The 15,176-nt window shown below is 44.2% G+C and overlaps 1 protein-coding gene across 3 annotated transcripts in view; it reads left to right on the top strand.

Annotated features, from left to right (window-relative positions):
* UBE3D (ubiquitin protein ligase E3D) overlaps positions 1 to 15,176 on the top strand; it is a 1,234,197-nt gene that overhangs the window by 506,992 nt on the left and 712,029 nt on the right. For all 3 annotated transcript variants that reach the window (XM_069606318.1, XM_069606319.1, XM_069606317.1), the window contains exon 8: positions 3,294 to 3,460. In XM_069606318.1, coding sequence (XP_069462419.1) covers positions 3,294 to 3,460 — 167 coding nt within the window. The remainder of the gene's footprint in view (positions 1 to 3,293; positions 3,461 to 15,176) is intronic.

Below are 15,176 nucleotides of genomic sequence, written 5' to 3'. Positions count from 1 at the left end.
CCCCCATGGTCGCCTGTGATATTGTGGGTGCCCCCCCGGTCCCCTGTGATGTTGTGTGTGCCCCCCACCACCCCTATCATTGTTCTCCCCCCTCTTCTTCTAGCCGCTGCCGCCTAAAATTACTTTTTGCATTCGTATGCTGCTGCCACCCTGCAACATGGGGCTAGGCAACATGTATGTTTTGACAAGCACTTATGTATCTAAGTAAGCCTCTGTAACAGCGCTGTGATGGCCAAGGGCTGTTGTGCGCTTTATAAATGCAAATAAATAAAATATATGGGACGGTTTATGTGACACACAGGCGATTGGATGTCTAGTTTGGCATGATGGTAGTGGCATACTCCCTCTTCTATGTGTTTCTTTTGGAAACCCACAATTAAATTACTTTTAGTTCTAGGGGATGCACACAATGTAGCACTTCCAAGGACACATTCTCAGGGTGGTTTGGTGGGCACAGATGATTGGCCCTTTGTCATCATTGAATGGCACCTGGAATGTACCAGGGCTGTGTGCACTCCACAGGGGTTGGATTTTAGGTGAAACATTTAGCCACAATCTGGGTACGGGCAGCCTCGCCACATGTCCTTTGAAGTGCCATTCGCAAGCAACGTGCATGTGGTTGCGGGTGTGGAGGCACCACCATGTCCACCGGTACGCCATGCCATATTGCACCATTGTGCAGGACACATGCTGCCACAATGATCCTGCACACTAGTGGTGGTGCATATAGCCAGAGTGGTCAAGGGAGCAGAAACGTGACTTGAGCACTCCGAATGTGCGCTCCACTATCCCCCGAGTTGCAATATGGATGGTGTTGTATCTTACCTGGGGTGGTGTGGCAGGGTTCCGTATTGGCGTCATCCTGTAGGTGCTCAGAGGGTAGGCACTGTGTCCTTTAGAGGCAAAGAGTTTGGTAATTAGTGTGCATTTGTGTGTGTGTGACTTGCATGCATGTGCAGGGGCATTTATACTCACCAATGAGCCATGTGTAACCATGCCTCCCAGCTTCCAGAGCCCGGTGTAGGGGTGACATTCTGAATATGAAACTATCATGGCTGGACCCTGGATAGTTTGCATATACAGAAGTAATGATAACCTTGGCATCTCATACAACCTGCACGTTGATGGAATGCCAGTGCTTGCAATTGCGATAGATGTGCTCTGTCGCCCTAGGTAAACGTAGAACCACATGAGTGCAATCGATGGCACCATGCACTCAAGGGAAGTGCGCCACCCCAAAAAAATCTTGGACCATGGCCTGTCTTTCTGCAGGTGTTCTGGGCATGTAGATGTGCCTGCGGACTGTGGGGCATGCAGTCATTATTGCCAACACCTGGTGTAGGCAGCGTGACTGGGTGGGCTGTGAAATGCCCCCAACTATGGCAGTTGTCTGCCTAAATGATCCAGTGGCCAAAAAATTAAGAACATTGAGCACCTTTTCCAAGGGGCTCAGTGCTTAGGAGCATAGGGTGGGTGATGTGCGGTCATCCTCCCACTCCGTTACCAGGTCTAATATGATATGAGGTGGAAACCTATACCTGCTATAGACCTGGTTATCAGGCATCCCAAAAAGGCTGGTCCTAGGTAGAAAAATCCAGGCCCTGGCCATTCTCCTCCTGCGGTTTCCCACGTTCACTGCTGCGACAAATAGTACATTCATCGTAGCTGTATACGCGCGTTTGTTGATCGTGCAGGCTTTTTATGCATTTGTTTTTGTGCGCTTTGAAGTATCCGCCAGCTATAGTGTGGCGTACGGGTTTCAGGATTTGCACATATTTTACTGCACGCCTGCAAGCCCTGTTCATTTCCATGAATACGGGTTTTTAGCGTGCGTATGGGCGTTGCAAGGATTTTACTTTGGTACATCCCTCATTACGCCCATATTTTCGCTTGTTGTTCTCTTTTCCACATGTTCCGCCCCCTTTTCAGGTTACTGTGCAGAACCCAACGCCCCTTTGCTACGGGTCTTGCGCAAGGCGTTCGTGTTGTCGCAGTGTCGTGTTGGACTGCCATGTTGGACTGCCGTGGATTCCTCGCAAGTCCCCAGTAAGCCCTGTGCATTGTGTTCCATGAATAAACAAACTGGCGCTTGCGCGCAATTTCGCACGCAAGCCTCCTATTTCCCGCGCAAATCATTCCGTGAATCGGGCCCAAAGTGTTGAAGGGGATAACTGTGTTACTATGCATAAGGAATACTATTCTCTTCTATCCTATAACATAAGGATATTGCAAATCACCTAGACCTAGGTCTTGTTCCTTTCTTTGTCTTGGAACATGGAACATCTCAGTTACTTGGAATATCGTTATAATGGCCCTCATTACGAGTTGGGCAGTGGGGAAAAAACAGCAGTAAAGTGTAGATAATTCCATTATTGCCATGCTGTACTATGAGTTTTGGAGGTAAATCCTCCACTTTCCCACCAGAAAACGTCTGAAGTAGCATGGTGGAATTACTGCTTGCAGTAATTCGCAACAATTCCCTCTGGACTTCAAAAATGGGGACTAAGATCGCTGTGTCACCACTCATGATCCTGTGGTGTTAAGGGTGATTGCTGCCCAATTGTCACCGAACTCATAATGAATACCCAATGTATGATATGCAATACTTTGGCCCTTGAAACACTTGTGTATAGGCGCGTTATAAATGCCATATATCATATATCATATCATATATATCGTGTTTACTGCTTAAGTGACATTATATTGAATGCCAAAAGCTTCCCTTTGCATGCCTTTTGAGGTTTTATGATCTGAAAATTAATTACATTTTGGGTAGCAGCTGTAGTACATTATTTTGAGATCTTATGTCATATAACGCCAATGATCAGGAATATTTTAGGCTGCCTTATTTCAATGTACATTTTGTCAATGGCTCGGTTGATGCTTTTTGGCTCTGAAGGACAAGTCATTGCCCCCTGTAGGCTCTGGGTCGAATCTCCCTAAAAATTATATTTCTTCTACCCAACTACCGTGTGATATGCTCATTATCGTATCGGGACGAAGAGTCATAGAAATTCAAGATGGTTCTGATTCATGAACACAAAAATACATTTTAGCTGGCAAGAATTGTTTAAATCATAAACTATCTCAAATCTGTTAGCTCAGTATTTGTCAATGTTCTATAGCTCATACTGAAATGTACTTTTTTCTTTGATGTAGCCCATGAAATCTATGCTTCTTCTGGGACATCAATAAAGTCTTAATTTAGAATGGAGTGCATGTTTCTACTAAACTAAGATGGCAAGTTCAAGCTGTTTACACTTATGGTACATGTCTTTATTCCCTTTCCAAAGCTATGGTTATTAAATTCGGACACATTGTTGGTGGAAGCTGCTGGACAGATCAGTGAAAATATTTTAACTCTGGTAGAAGACAGTTCCAGGCATGATTCTAGTTCTTTGGAGCTCAGAAATGCTGTTAAAGTTCTTTACCATCCATGCACCGGAAACCGGAACAAGGAGTAAGTTATACCTTTTGTGAATTTGTGTGAATTATTTAGTTTTGTGTGGGTAATGTTCTTATTTTGGGATTGATTCACCTTTAAGAGGTCACACATTCTAACTGGTTGTTTGTTATGTCCTTGTACCTCCAACCCAATTTCTTTACTGTACTCTTAGTACAGCTCCTTTGCAGGATCTTTTTAGATTGCACGTAAAATACATTTGTTGTTTGAATTGATTGACATATTGAATATCTGATGTTTGTCTTTTCCTCATGTCCCTGTTTGATTTCTTTAATTTGGAAAAAGGGTCTATAATCCTGAACGACTGGCCACTCTTCCTCTGGTATATGTTTGCATTGTGCATTCTGTTGCGCAGTAAAGCCTCTTTGTTTTGATGTCTTTTGGCTGTGGTGTGTACTTGGTTTGGTATAGTAGGAAGAGACTACCTGTATACCAATCTTATTTGACTGTTACAAATACATTTTTTACTGAGGAGGTGAACTTATGACTGGAGTTTTGGAGGTTCTTTTTTCGGAAAAGGTATTAGAATACACACACACACACACACACACACACACAGTTGATTGATTGAATGCGTTTTCTGGAAAGCAGGGTTAAGTTTGTGAATGTTGAGAAGCACGTAGTTCGATAATGGCTTTTCCAAAACACTGAGGCTTTGTGCTTGTGTTCGTGAGGTTACTGAAAGATTAGCTAAAAATGTTAGACTGGAAGAAAGGGGGGAAAATGCAAACCAGAGATGGTGGTGTAGTCACTAATGGTGATTAGTAACAGTGTTTTGTGAAACCCAATGAGGTTGTCGCCTACGATCAGGGAGCAGTTGCCTTAGTTTGTTCTTAGTGTTGATAGTTGCTGGATTTTGTAGAGCGACGTGACACAAAACCTGTACGATAAAAATAATCCACCAAAGCCAAACAACCACTACACCGCTTTGCAAGGGAAAACAAGGTTTATTATATGCAAAGGTCTTCGATGGTCCCTGTAGGAAGTTAAAGGTTATATAGTGGAAAACCGCACATTATCATACATGGGTTACAACTTCATCCCACCACCCTCATTGTCTACCAACTATATAACATTGTATGAAAAAGTAAGGAAGGCGTGGCGCACACACCAGTTCCCAGTCAACATATTACCTGATACAAAAATAACTCTGTTAAATCCCAAGAATGTCCATATATTAACAAGGTTGAATCCCAACTTCTGACAAGTATTAACAGGGATGAATACCTTCAGCTACAGTTACTCCTCCAAGCTCTTTCTTGTCACAAACAATCATCAGGGAGGCTTTGTTTCGTTTCCGGTGTTACCAATATAATTGCTTTTTCAGTCTCTAAGAATTCTGGTAGCTATAGTGAAATCATTTTTTCAATTCAGCTGACCAGGAATAGACTCCCCTCCAGGAGCACACATCTTCCCCATGTTATGGCTCTCCAAAGTAGGGCATATTAACCGCGGTGCGGCTGCCTCTGGAGCACAGAACTCCACAAAATTGTATGAAAAAGTAAGGAAGGCGAGGCACGCACACCAGTTCCCAGTCAATATATTACCTGATACAAAAATTATTCTCTTTCTTTCTTCAGGTAGTATATTGGCCAGGATTTGGAGCACGCACCTCACCCCCCTTTTGTTTTTACATGTAATCTGTGGAGATCCGGACTCCAGAGGCTGCAGTACTGAAGACATTTTGCCCTACAGTGGAGAATCATATTTATGGTTTTCCCCCCTCCCCCTGCTAAGGGTAAGATGTGTGCTCCTGGAGGGGAGTCTTTCCTTGGTCACCTGAATTAAACAAATTATTTCACTACAGCTCCCATAATCCTTAGAGACTGCATCAGCAATTTAATTGGATTCGCCTGAAAAGAAAGGCAACACAGCCTCCCTGAAGAGTGTTGGGACACGAAAGCGCTATGAGGAGGAGAACAGCAGTACAAATACAGTAGAAGGGATCCAACCTTATGAACATTTTGGCAACTATTGGGATCTAACCCAGTGAATTGGACACTTTGGGATTTAACAGAGTTATTCTTTTTCTTTCTTCAGGTAGTATATTGGCCAGGATTTGGAGTGCGCACCTCACCCCCTTTTTTTTCGAATATATAAAATGTTAATACCCCCGATAGGCTCTGGACCAATTGGCCACACCTTATCTAAGCCCATTCCCCTATGCACGAGGCCCACTACATCACTATTGAATCCTAATACATTCTTGGCTGACAGGTATATTGATACACCAATAAATCATGACCGTCACTTGATGCACACCCCTCCGTCCCAGGCCCATTCAAAGTAAGACACAAGGCCAACTCTGCTTTGATACGACAGTGGGCCTTCTGATTACACCAGATGTTGTGGCATACACTAGTTGCACCCCTGACCTTGTACTAACTTCACTGGCAGCACCTCTGCTCCTCCAATCCCAAATCACGGTAATTCCCCAGACACGGCTGCCCCCTTATCTCCTACATCCCCAGGTGCCCAGTGATGACGTGACAAGGGCACCACTCTTGAGATTGATTTTCAGGGATTTATATGCTTTTGTTATGTGTCTACTAGTAATTCAAATGGGATGACTGTTCCTCAGGTGCAGGCAGTAGTGCTCTAAATCTTTGCCGGGCCTGTTGGCATCACAAAACCTTGTATCCTGTTCTCATGAGTTTGTCCGTCAAAGGGATCATCCCTATCTAACCTCCCCACATCTAACATTCCATTCCCAATGCCTTAGAGCTCTACAGCTGGATACAATTAGCAATGCACAGATGCCTCTTATTTTCAACGCACAGGTGCCTCTTACCTCAGCTTCTTGGGGGATGGAAATGAGATTTGTCTTTGGATAGAGCTAAACAGAGCTGCAGCTGCACAACAGGGCCTTCATTCTGTTCATCGTGTGCTAGGCCTTGAAATCCAATATGGCGGCACTCTTGCCATGTCGACCTGCTGAACTCACTTTTACCACAATATCTTTCTGACTCCATCTTCTCTCTCCACTTCCTTTAGCTCCCTTCTCGCACCTCACTTAAAACCTAACCTGGTGTACTATTTGTAAACCCAGGGCCTATAACACATTGCCCTATCTATAACCTCTACAACTGCCAATTGCAACATTAATACATTTGTTGCTCATTTTGTGTTGCTATATATCTATTAGGGCCAAAACTAGCTGCTCACACTGCTCCGTTTTTTCTCAGCCTGAACCTTTTTGCCCGGCTGGGACGCTGTACATGCATTCCAACAGTCTCCCGTTTAGTTAATACTGCATTAACTAACCCAACTGCTTCCATTAGTCTATAATCATCTTTGGGTACCCATGCCCTAAACACATGGCGTAAACTTCTCCCCCTTTAGGCATTTTCATCCGGAGTTCACATCATGAAACAACAACCCCCATCGCCTGCTAAGTCAAACCAATGTTGTACATGATTCTCAGAGTCAGGTGGAGGGGAGGTCAATGTACCTGGGAGTCCTAAAGCCTGCTCTACTCTCACCATTCCTGGTGTTACAACACCATCCCTCTCATCAGTCTAGGTGTACACGTGTCTTGTGAGGGGAGGAGCTCAACCCGTTGTGATAGACACCATTATAGTCGCACTCTTCAGTAGGGTCTTTGAACAGCACCTCAAAACCATCTGGCACAAGCACAAAATCATGAGCAGAAAAACCACGATAGGATGCAGTCATTTACTGCTATTTACAACCACAACGGGGCCCAAAAAACATCAAATCGAACCAGTCATCAGCATTTACTCTTGCTTCCTTCTCCATGGCAATCTTCAAGTTGTGAAGGGGGCCTACCGCATGGGTCATGGACCTGTTGTCTGCATCATTTGGGGGTTGTAAATGCAACAAGACATGCCAATAAATCTTGTACACACCCCCCTCCATAGCTGCAAGCAAATCCAGAACATATCTGTTCTGGAGGGTCATGACTCTTATAGCTTCTAATTCAGTCTTAATAGAATTAAGACCGCGCTCTGTGTGGTTCACTAACTAAAGCATCTCCCACCTGGTGATCTGCAGCCACTTGGCATTTGCTGCAGTCTGGATGTTTGGCACCAGGAAGGAGGCGAAAATATTTCTCTGTCCTATTGAACAGGCAAAATTGGTCTGGGATAACCTTGTTTGCCGGATGAGTCTTGCGACCAGTAATTGAATCTTTTCTGGCGACGAGGCCTTGGTGAGCGGCAAGCCCGTTTGTGGGATGGGTGCTTAGTTGCTCCTGGGGGCAGCACGTTTATAACTGTCAGATGGGAGTCAGGAACTACCAGGACTGCTGAATGCAAAACGGTGAGTGAACAGACGCCCCTCCAAGATGGCGGGAGATGAAGGTACGCCCATTATCTACACACCCAATACACGTACATCAATGCCGCTGTGCCTTTGGTCAGAACAGGAATAAATAGGACTTTCTTGCAGCGAGTGTTCGTCCCTACAGGTATAGTGCCATTTCCTCAGAAGCAAAAGGAATAAGCTGCTGTATATGCACTTTTGCTGGCTTCTCGCTTAACTCTATCCATGTCAGCTTTGGTACATAATTTCCTCTTATTTTGCCACAGTTCGGATTGTCACCTGCATCTACGTCCTCTGAGAACCCCAGGAAGGTCACTGCGTCTGTAAAGGCCTCATGAACTAAGACACAGACAACAGATTCAACTTTCTATGTAAAAGCTTTATTTCACTTAAATGCCAGGATAGAGTAAGGCCTAACTTGCCCTATGCTAAGGTGGGGTTTCCCTACTTAAAGGGAACTAAGGATAGTTTGTATCAGTAAGTTCATCTGAAAAGTCTGTCTGTGTCCAAAACCTATACTTTCCCTCACAATGAACCATATACAATGTATAGGGATGTCAGCAGTAAAAGAAATAGTGTTGAAAAATAAAGTTTTGAGCTTCTTCCAGCACCTGGTTAATAGTCTGCTTCCCCTTCCACAAGTTAAAAGGCCTCTGGGTTCCCTTCCCCAAGAGTTCAATAAGGTTCACAAAGTCTCGAGGTTTTCTTCTCTAAGAGTTCAAACAAATTCACAAAGTCTCGGGTTCCCATGCCTAAGGGTACACATCTTTCTGCGAAAAGGACAATGCCAATTGAGATCTTCTGATTTTCACAAAACAATACACTAATTCCAAACCTGCTTGGTCCTTCAGGCTTTTCTGTATTGAGGGTCTCAGGGTTCCCTCCCTCAAGAGTTAAAACTTTCCTGCTTTTAAAAAAAGGAAAAGGAACAAATAACAGTTCAAATCTTCTGGCTTTCAAAAGAAAGGCCTTGGGGTTCCCTTCCCCCAGAGACTGCTCTTCCAGCTTCCAAAACCAAAATCAGTTCAAAACATCTGGCTTACAAAAAAGTACCAGTTCAAATCCTTGTTCATCCAGGCTTTTTGCACATAGCTTGCTCTGTTTCTACATTTACCATTCCCTTCAGCCACTTTTACAAAATACAAGCTTCTTTATATTTGCTGTCCTTAGCTCTTTCCAAGTAGGGGTCACTCGGTCTAGGCACAGTTGTCGGACCACACTGTACATCCATTACAGGTCACGCAACCGATAACCCTAGGCACTTTGTTATGCTTCTGTATTGTTCAGGTTTCTGCCAACACACAGGTTTTCTCTCTGAACCTATTGCTCCTTGGGGCCCTGTATCTTAAGCCAACGCTCATTTCAGATTCTGCTTGGCAGTCTTTTGGCTTTGCCACAACTTGTATTTCACACAACTCACTCTGTAGTGTTCACCTCTTTTCACCACCTTGCTTTCACTTCATTTATAAGTGCTCATTACTTGCTTTTCTTTTGTGCTATATTCAAATATGCTCATCATATCTTTCGGTTAGTTTGATATTCAATAATGCTTGTTGCAACTCTCAAAAGTACCTGTAATACCTTGCAGCCTGTTCAGTATTCAAAAACAGTTGGTTTGACCTACCATTGCAATTGTAATAGGTTTCAGTTCCCTGAGGATTCAGACAAGCTTGTTTCCAGCCCCTGGAGTGCCCCGGTACGAGTGTTCCCTTCTTTACACCCACCGGTATGAGGCCTCTCCTCTGGGGTTCTCTGTTCTGCTTCCGGCTACTGTTCGCTCTGCCTTTTCATTGCGGGAGTCACAGCAAGAAGCGCTCACCGTCCTGGAATCCTGCAGCGCATAGCTCCGCTCTTCCTCAGCAGGAGCTACTGAGGGCACTTCACAGCTCCTGCTGTGGACACCGGGCAGGTAGGATAGCAGGACTTTCGACCCTCTCACGGCCAGCCATGGCCCAGGCATCTCTCTCGCCCTCCCTTAAGCCAGTTCCTCTGCAGCCCACTCCGCTCTTCCAAGCCGCGTTCTTCTCTCCAGGCTGCCTTTCTCCTTCTACTGGGCAGTCACCATTTTTATACACCTGGGACTTAAATTATTGCAGGTGCAAGTCCTTCATTTCATTTGCCTGACGCTGGTTAACCCTATTAGCTGGACATGCCTGGCTATTACAATGGAACACCTCCAAAGCCCTCTTCCTAGTCTCAGTACCAAAGTGGTTTGAATTAATGGAAGTGTGCATAACTCTCAGTTGTTTCCTTCTCATTTTGGTACTGGATTGATATGTATCTGTATTAACAAGAGGATGCTGATGTGTGTTTATCCTTCCAAAATGAGGATATGTCCTCCTAGTTGATCTCTTCCTCGTCCCAGTATAACAATGGCATTTCTGAGGGCCACTTTGAAAGGAAGAAAGGGGGAAAGGTTGACAGTAACCTACAAAGGCTGTTGTGACAGAAAGTTAATTGTGAAAAGGAAATGGGGGATACCATGTCTCATGTCCTCTCCCACTCCCCACGTTCCCTCCACCCAGGTGACCCTCCCTCGCATATCCACCCCAGGGACAGGATCTAAAAGCAATGGCCTTTCCCTGGCCACCTGAGCAAAGGATGCCGGGGGGAAATAATTGAGGACGCCCTCAGGTTCCTCACGCTGCACACTAGAATACCTGTTTCATTGAGTTATGACACTAATGCAGTAGATGCAATATGGAATATCCCACGGCGTATACAGAAACAAAATGTATCAGATAATAAGGGCACCCTGTGGTATAAGCTATCATATTAACTCCATATGGTCTACGCATGTTGTACGTTTGTTGTAGTGCCAACATGCTGGGACAGTTTACAAAGGTGACTGGATCATCAGCATCTATCCTAGATTACAAATTCCTTAGTGGGCTTAACGTTCAGTATGTATAGAACATGACTAGAAGGGAATAAAGTTATAATTTTCCTATCATAGTACAATGGAATGTGAGTTCTAAGACAGAGCTGGAGTTTGACTTGATAGGTAGGGTGAAGATTAATCAACCTGCCAGCCGTATGAAATGGACTTCTAACAATATTGAAAAGATTAACTCCAAGGCTCATGATTTGGGCACACAGTTGATTATTGCAACAAATGAAGATTTCCAATATAGCTTTCTGACATGTGATTTATCTATAGGTATTATTGGAGGTTATACAGATCTATTAACAACAATGACTACCGAATATATGACATGCAATGTTATGAAGGATTTGTGGATATTGTGATGAAACCTTATGATCAAAGGAAGGAAATTGCCTAACACTAATAGACAAATGGTAACGAAGAAGCATAGACATACGTTTGATAGTGAAGTTGCAAAAACAAAAAAGGTGCCTGTGAAAGTATTACAATATAACATTTTGTTCTTCAGCTTTATTTCAGTATTTCTACTATAAAAACACAATTACAAGCTAAAATAGAACACCATAGAGCACTAGAAACATAATCTATTCAAATACAGTATCAATAACACTATTAAAATCACAATATTACAAAATAGTTAAAAAATAAAATCCAGTTCAGATCAATCACCAGGTTTTTGCACAAAAATCTTAAAATACAATCAATTCGTCCTTGATGTCAGCAACTCATTACATTTGTGATCTTTTGGACTAAAACAACAGTCGTTGGATATAAGGTGCATTAGTGCCTATACAAAATATGTCGACTTTCAAATTGCTGACTCCCATTATGGCACGGCACAGTGATCACATAGCTCACTATGCCCAGCATCACCCTCCTCCATGCCCCCCACTTATGTTTTCTGTGGCACACTTCTGTGTGTGCCACAGTCTCTCCTACATCCCAGCGGCGTCCGTTCTCTCCCACTAACGTGGGTCTGAACTGGTGCTGCAGGGTCATTTTTTTCAAACTCATTTCTTTATTGTCCCTCTCTACCATCTAATGGAAGTGGGGGACACCCTTGCAGCGCCTGCTCCCATTAGTCTGTGTCGTGAGGTCAGCATTTTAGTACGGCGCAAAGACACAGAAAAGTTTGCCTCCTTGCTGGCTGACGGGGGCCAATCTCTTTCTCTTCCTCCCTTTATTTCCCCTTCTCACTCGATAGCCTGCGGAAGATCTGCAGGGCTCTGCATTTTCCCCTCTGCTTTTAACATCTATATCCAGCTGCTTGTCTGTCTGGCCACTCCTTCGGCCTCCGGTGCTACTTTTATGCTGATGACACCCAGATCCTGGTTCGACTTGATCTTGCCAGGGCTGAGGGGTCCTTGTGTCTATGCCAGTCCCTGGAGGATGGGAGGGGGGGGGGAGATGAACAGCAATTTGCTGAAGCCGAACGGGGACAAAACAGATTCTAGTAGTGGGTTTCCCCCTAATCCCACTCTTTGGACTCCTTCCTTCTGGCGCTCTGCACTTGGTAAATTCCCTGTTCAAGTGATGGCAGGGAGTAATTCTATCTTCTATCCATTCTATGGCCGCCCAAGTTGGCGCAATCTGCAAGGCTGGTCACTTCCATTTGAGGATATTGCGTATGGTTTTACCATTTCTGCTTAGTCATCTGCGTCCTCTGGTTGTGGCATCATTAGTCCTTAGCAGATTAGATTATTGCAATGCCTTGCTTCCGGCTCAGCCTTTTGGGCTTATTGTTTGATTACAGGTGTTGCAGAATCTAGCTGCTCGGGTGGCTACCAACTAACCTTACGGAATTCACATTCCTCTAGTTTTGCGGTCTCTTCGCTGGCTCCTGGTGCATAGGTGAGTGGAGTATAAGGCCCTGTGCCTTGTTCATCAGGGCTATTATCAGCAGTGGGCAGATTTTCTTTGTGATAAATTTGGTCCTTATATTCCCAGCCAGGCTCTTTGTTCTGGAGATACGTGTTTTGTAGTAGTTCCTAGGTTTCATCTTGTAAGAGTGGGAGGCCGAGCCTTTTCAATTTCAGCTGCTAAGATGCGGAATGTGCTACCACCTGCCCTGAGACGCACCCAGAATCATCTGGAATTCTGTCGGCTGTTGAAAACTTTATTCTTCTAGGTCTAATTGCTAGCTGGCCTTGTGTGTGTTGTTAGCGCCAAGATGCCTCTGGGCCTACGAGCGCTTTATATATTTTTTGACATAACATAATAATGCCATGGACGCAGTGGTACGGGCGACATTTTGGTATGTTTCTGTGACAAGTTGAAGTATGATCGGGAGACAGTATTATATCATTTATATGCTTTCATTCCATAACTATAAATACATTAAGGATGCATGGTATATGAGAGCCCCGCCACCCAGCCTCCAACCGTCTTTCTCCTTCCTGGTCCTCTCCCTCATCTTCCTGCTCGCCCTTGCATCGCATCCTAAATTCTATGATGCAATCCATAATGCACCCCAGCATTACACATCCCCTTTCTTTCACCACGTTGCTTCCCCCTTCGGTTCTGCTGCCATCGCTACTCAGCATAGTCGTCAAGATTATGTGGTCTTCTATAACTCCTTCCCCATCTCGACAAGGACGGCATAATGTCAGTTGTGCCTGACCCAGCAGATCTTCCACTCCCTTTAGGCAGTCTTGAAACCCCTGGAATATCTGCTTTGCCTGACAAGGAGGATTCTTTAACCCTTTCAAACAATCTCTTTTCCATCACCATCACCTTTCCATATTCCACACCCTTCCATCCTTCGTCCTCAACGCATGCTTGAAAAACTCAATTACTTCAATGGGTTTAGACCATCGACAGCCATCACCACTCAACACACCTGGCAATCTGATTCTGACCCAACTTCAAACCTGGGGAACATTGCACCTCCTAAACTGCCTGTTGTCCTGAGCGTCCTTGTTCTTCAATTGACCATTTCTAATCCTCTCCTCCACACCACATAACTTCACCTCCACTCCTGAGACCACCCCCCATCCATACAGGCAAAAGCCTGGTTATCCCCTTTCTTCCTCCGCAATATTCGAATGGGGTGATACCTGTGGTGCAGTGTGGAGTAAATCTATGGGCAACAACTGTTCTCCTCACCACTTCCTTCCATTCCTTTCCATTGGACCATGCCCACCTGATTACTTCTTTGATTATCCTATTATATCTTCCCACAGTTCCATTTGTTTGCGGATAGTATATGGCGCTCGTCTTATGCACAACATACATTTCCATTTAATTTGATTTAAATTGTGACCCATTATCGGTGAGGACCACACACGGGTAACCCTCACCCTCCCACAATTCTTCTAAAAACTCAATAATACTCCTTGTAGTGGCATGAGGTATCGTTTTTGCCTCTGTCCCCATCTAGTCAAAACATCCTCAACCACAATACAGTACAGCTGGTAACCTTCACTCCATAACGGTTCCAGCACATCTATTGCCTATTTCTCCCATGGTCTTCCAGGTATATCCATTAAGGCCATGGGACATCGCCCACTCACACATACTTTGCCACTATTAGCGCAAAGGATACATTCTCTGACTTTCTTCTCAATCTGTGCATCACACCCCGGTCACGTGCTTAGTCTTCACAATTCCTTGTTGACCTTCATGACAAAGACGTATTATCTTCTTCAATCCCTCTGGCGGTATTAGTTTGTCCCCTCTCATGAGAATACCATCAACTAGGTGCAGTTCATTTCTCAAGTTCCACAACCCTTTAACACCCGCTTCTCTCGCTGTAGCTTTGCTCAAGCATCCTTCCACTAAATCTTTAATGGTGATTTGTATTTTGTCGTCCTTTTCCATTTCATTATGCCACTCCTGTTTTGAAATTGCAGGTTCCCACACTACACAAATGCCTGCTTGCTCCTCATCATCACTTCCCATTTCTACATTATTAGTCATATGTGACAACCAGCCAGCAGCATAATTCTTTACTCCTGGAATATATAGTATTGGGAAGTCAAATTCCTGTAACTTGGACACCCACCTTCTTATCCTGCCCAATACGTTATCCAATCCTTTAGTTGAAAAGATCTCGACCAACGGTTTGTGATCAGTGTGTAATTCGAAATGAGTGCCCTATATGAAACTCCTGAACTTCTCGGTGGCCCATTTCAGTGCCAGGGACACTTTTTCAATGGTTGCATAAGCTTTCTCTGGCCCCTTCAATAGGCAAGATGCAACAAACGCTATCACATATTTCTTCTTGCCCTCAACCTGCGAAAGCACAGCACCTAATCCAACATTAGTGGCGTACATGGTAATTACAATCTGTCGTCCCCTTCTATAATTGTATAATGCTGGTGCTGTTGTTAAAGCTTGTTTAATATATCGGAACCCATTCTCACACCATGCAAATTGCACACTCGATCTTAATAGGTTTCTTAAGCAACTTATGTGATCAGCAAAACCTTTGATGAATTTGCTATAATATTCAACCATTCCTAAAAATGGTTTTAGATGATCTTTGCAGTTGGGTGTTGTCATTTGTTCTACTGTGTTAACTAATTCCTTCTTTGGGGAAAT

Source organism: Ambystoma mexicanum, chromosome 4p (genome assembly GCF_040938575.1).
Source record: "Ambystoma mexicanum isolate Mex_15411 chromosome 4p, UKY_AmexF1_1, whole genome shotgun sequence".
Lineage (NCBI taxonomy): Eukaryota > Metazoa > Chordata > Amphibia > Caudata > Ambystomatidae > Ambystoma > Ambystoma mexicanum.
The sequence above is the reverse complement of the archived record's forward strand: the minus strand, read 5'-3'. Positions and strand labels throughout refer to the sequence as shown.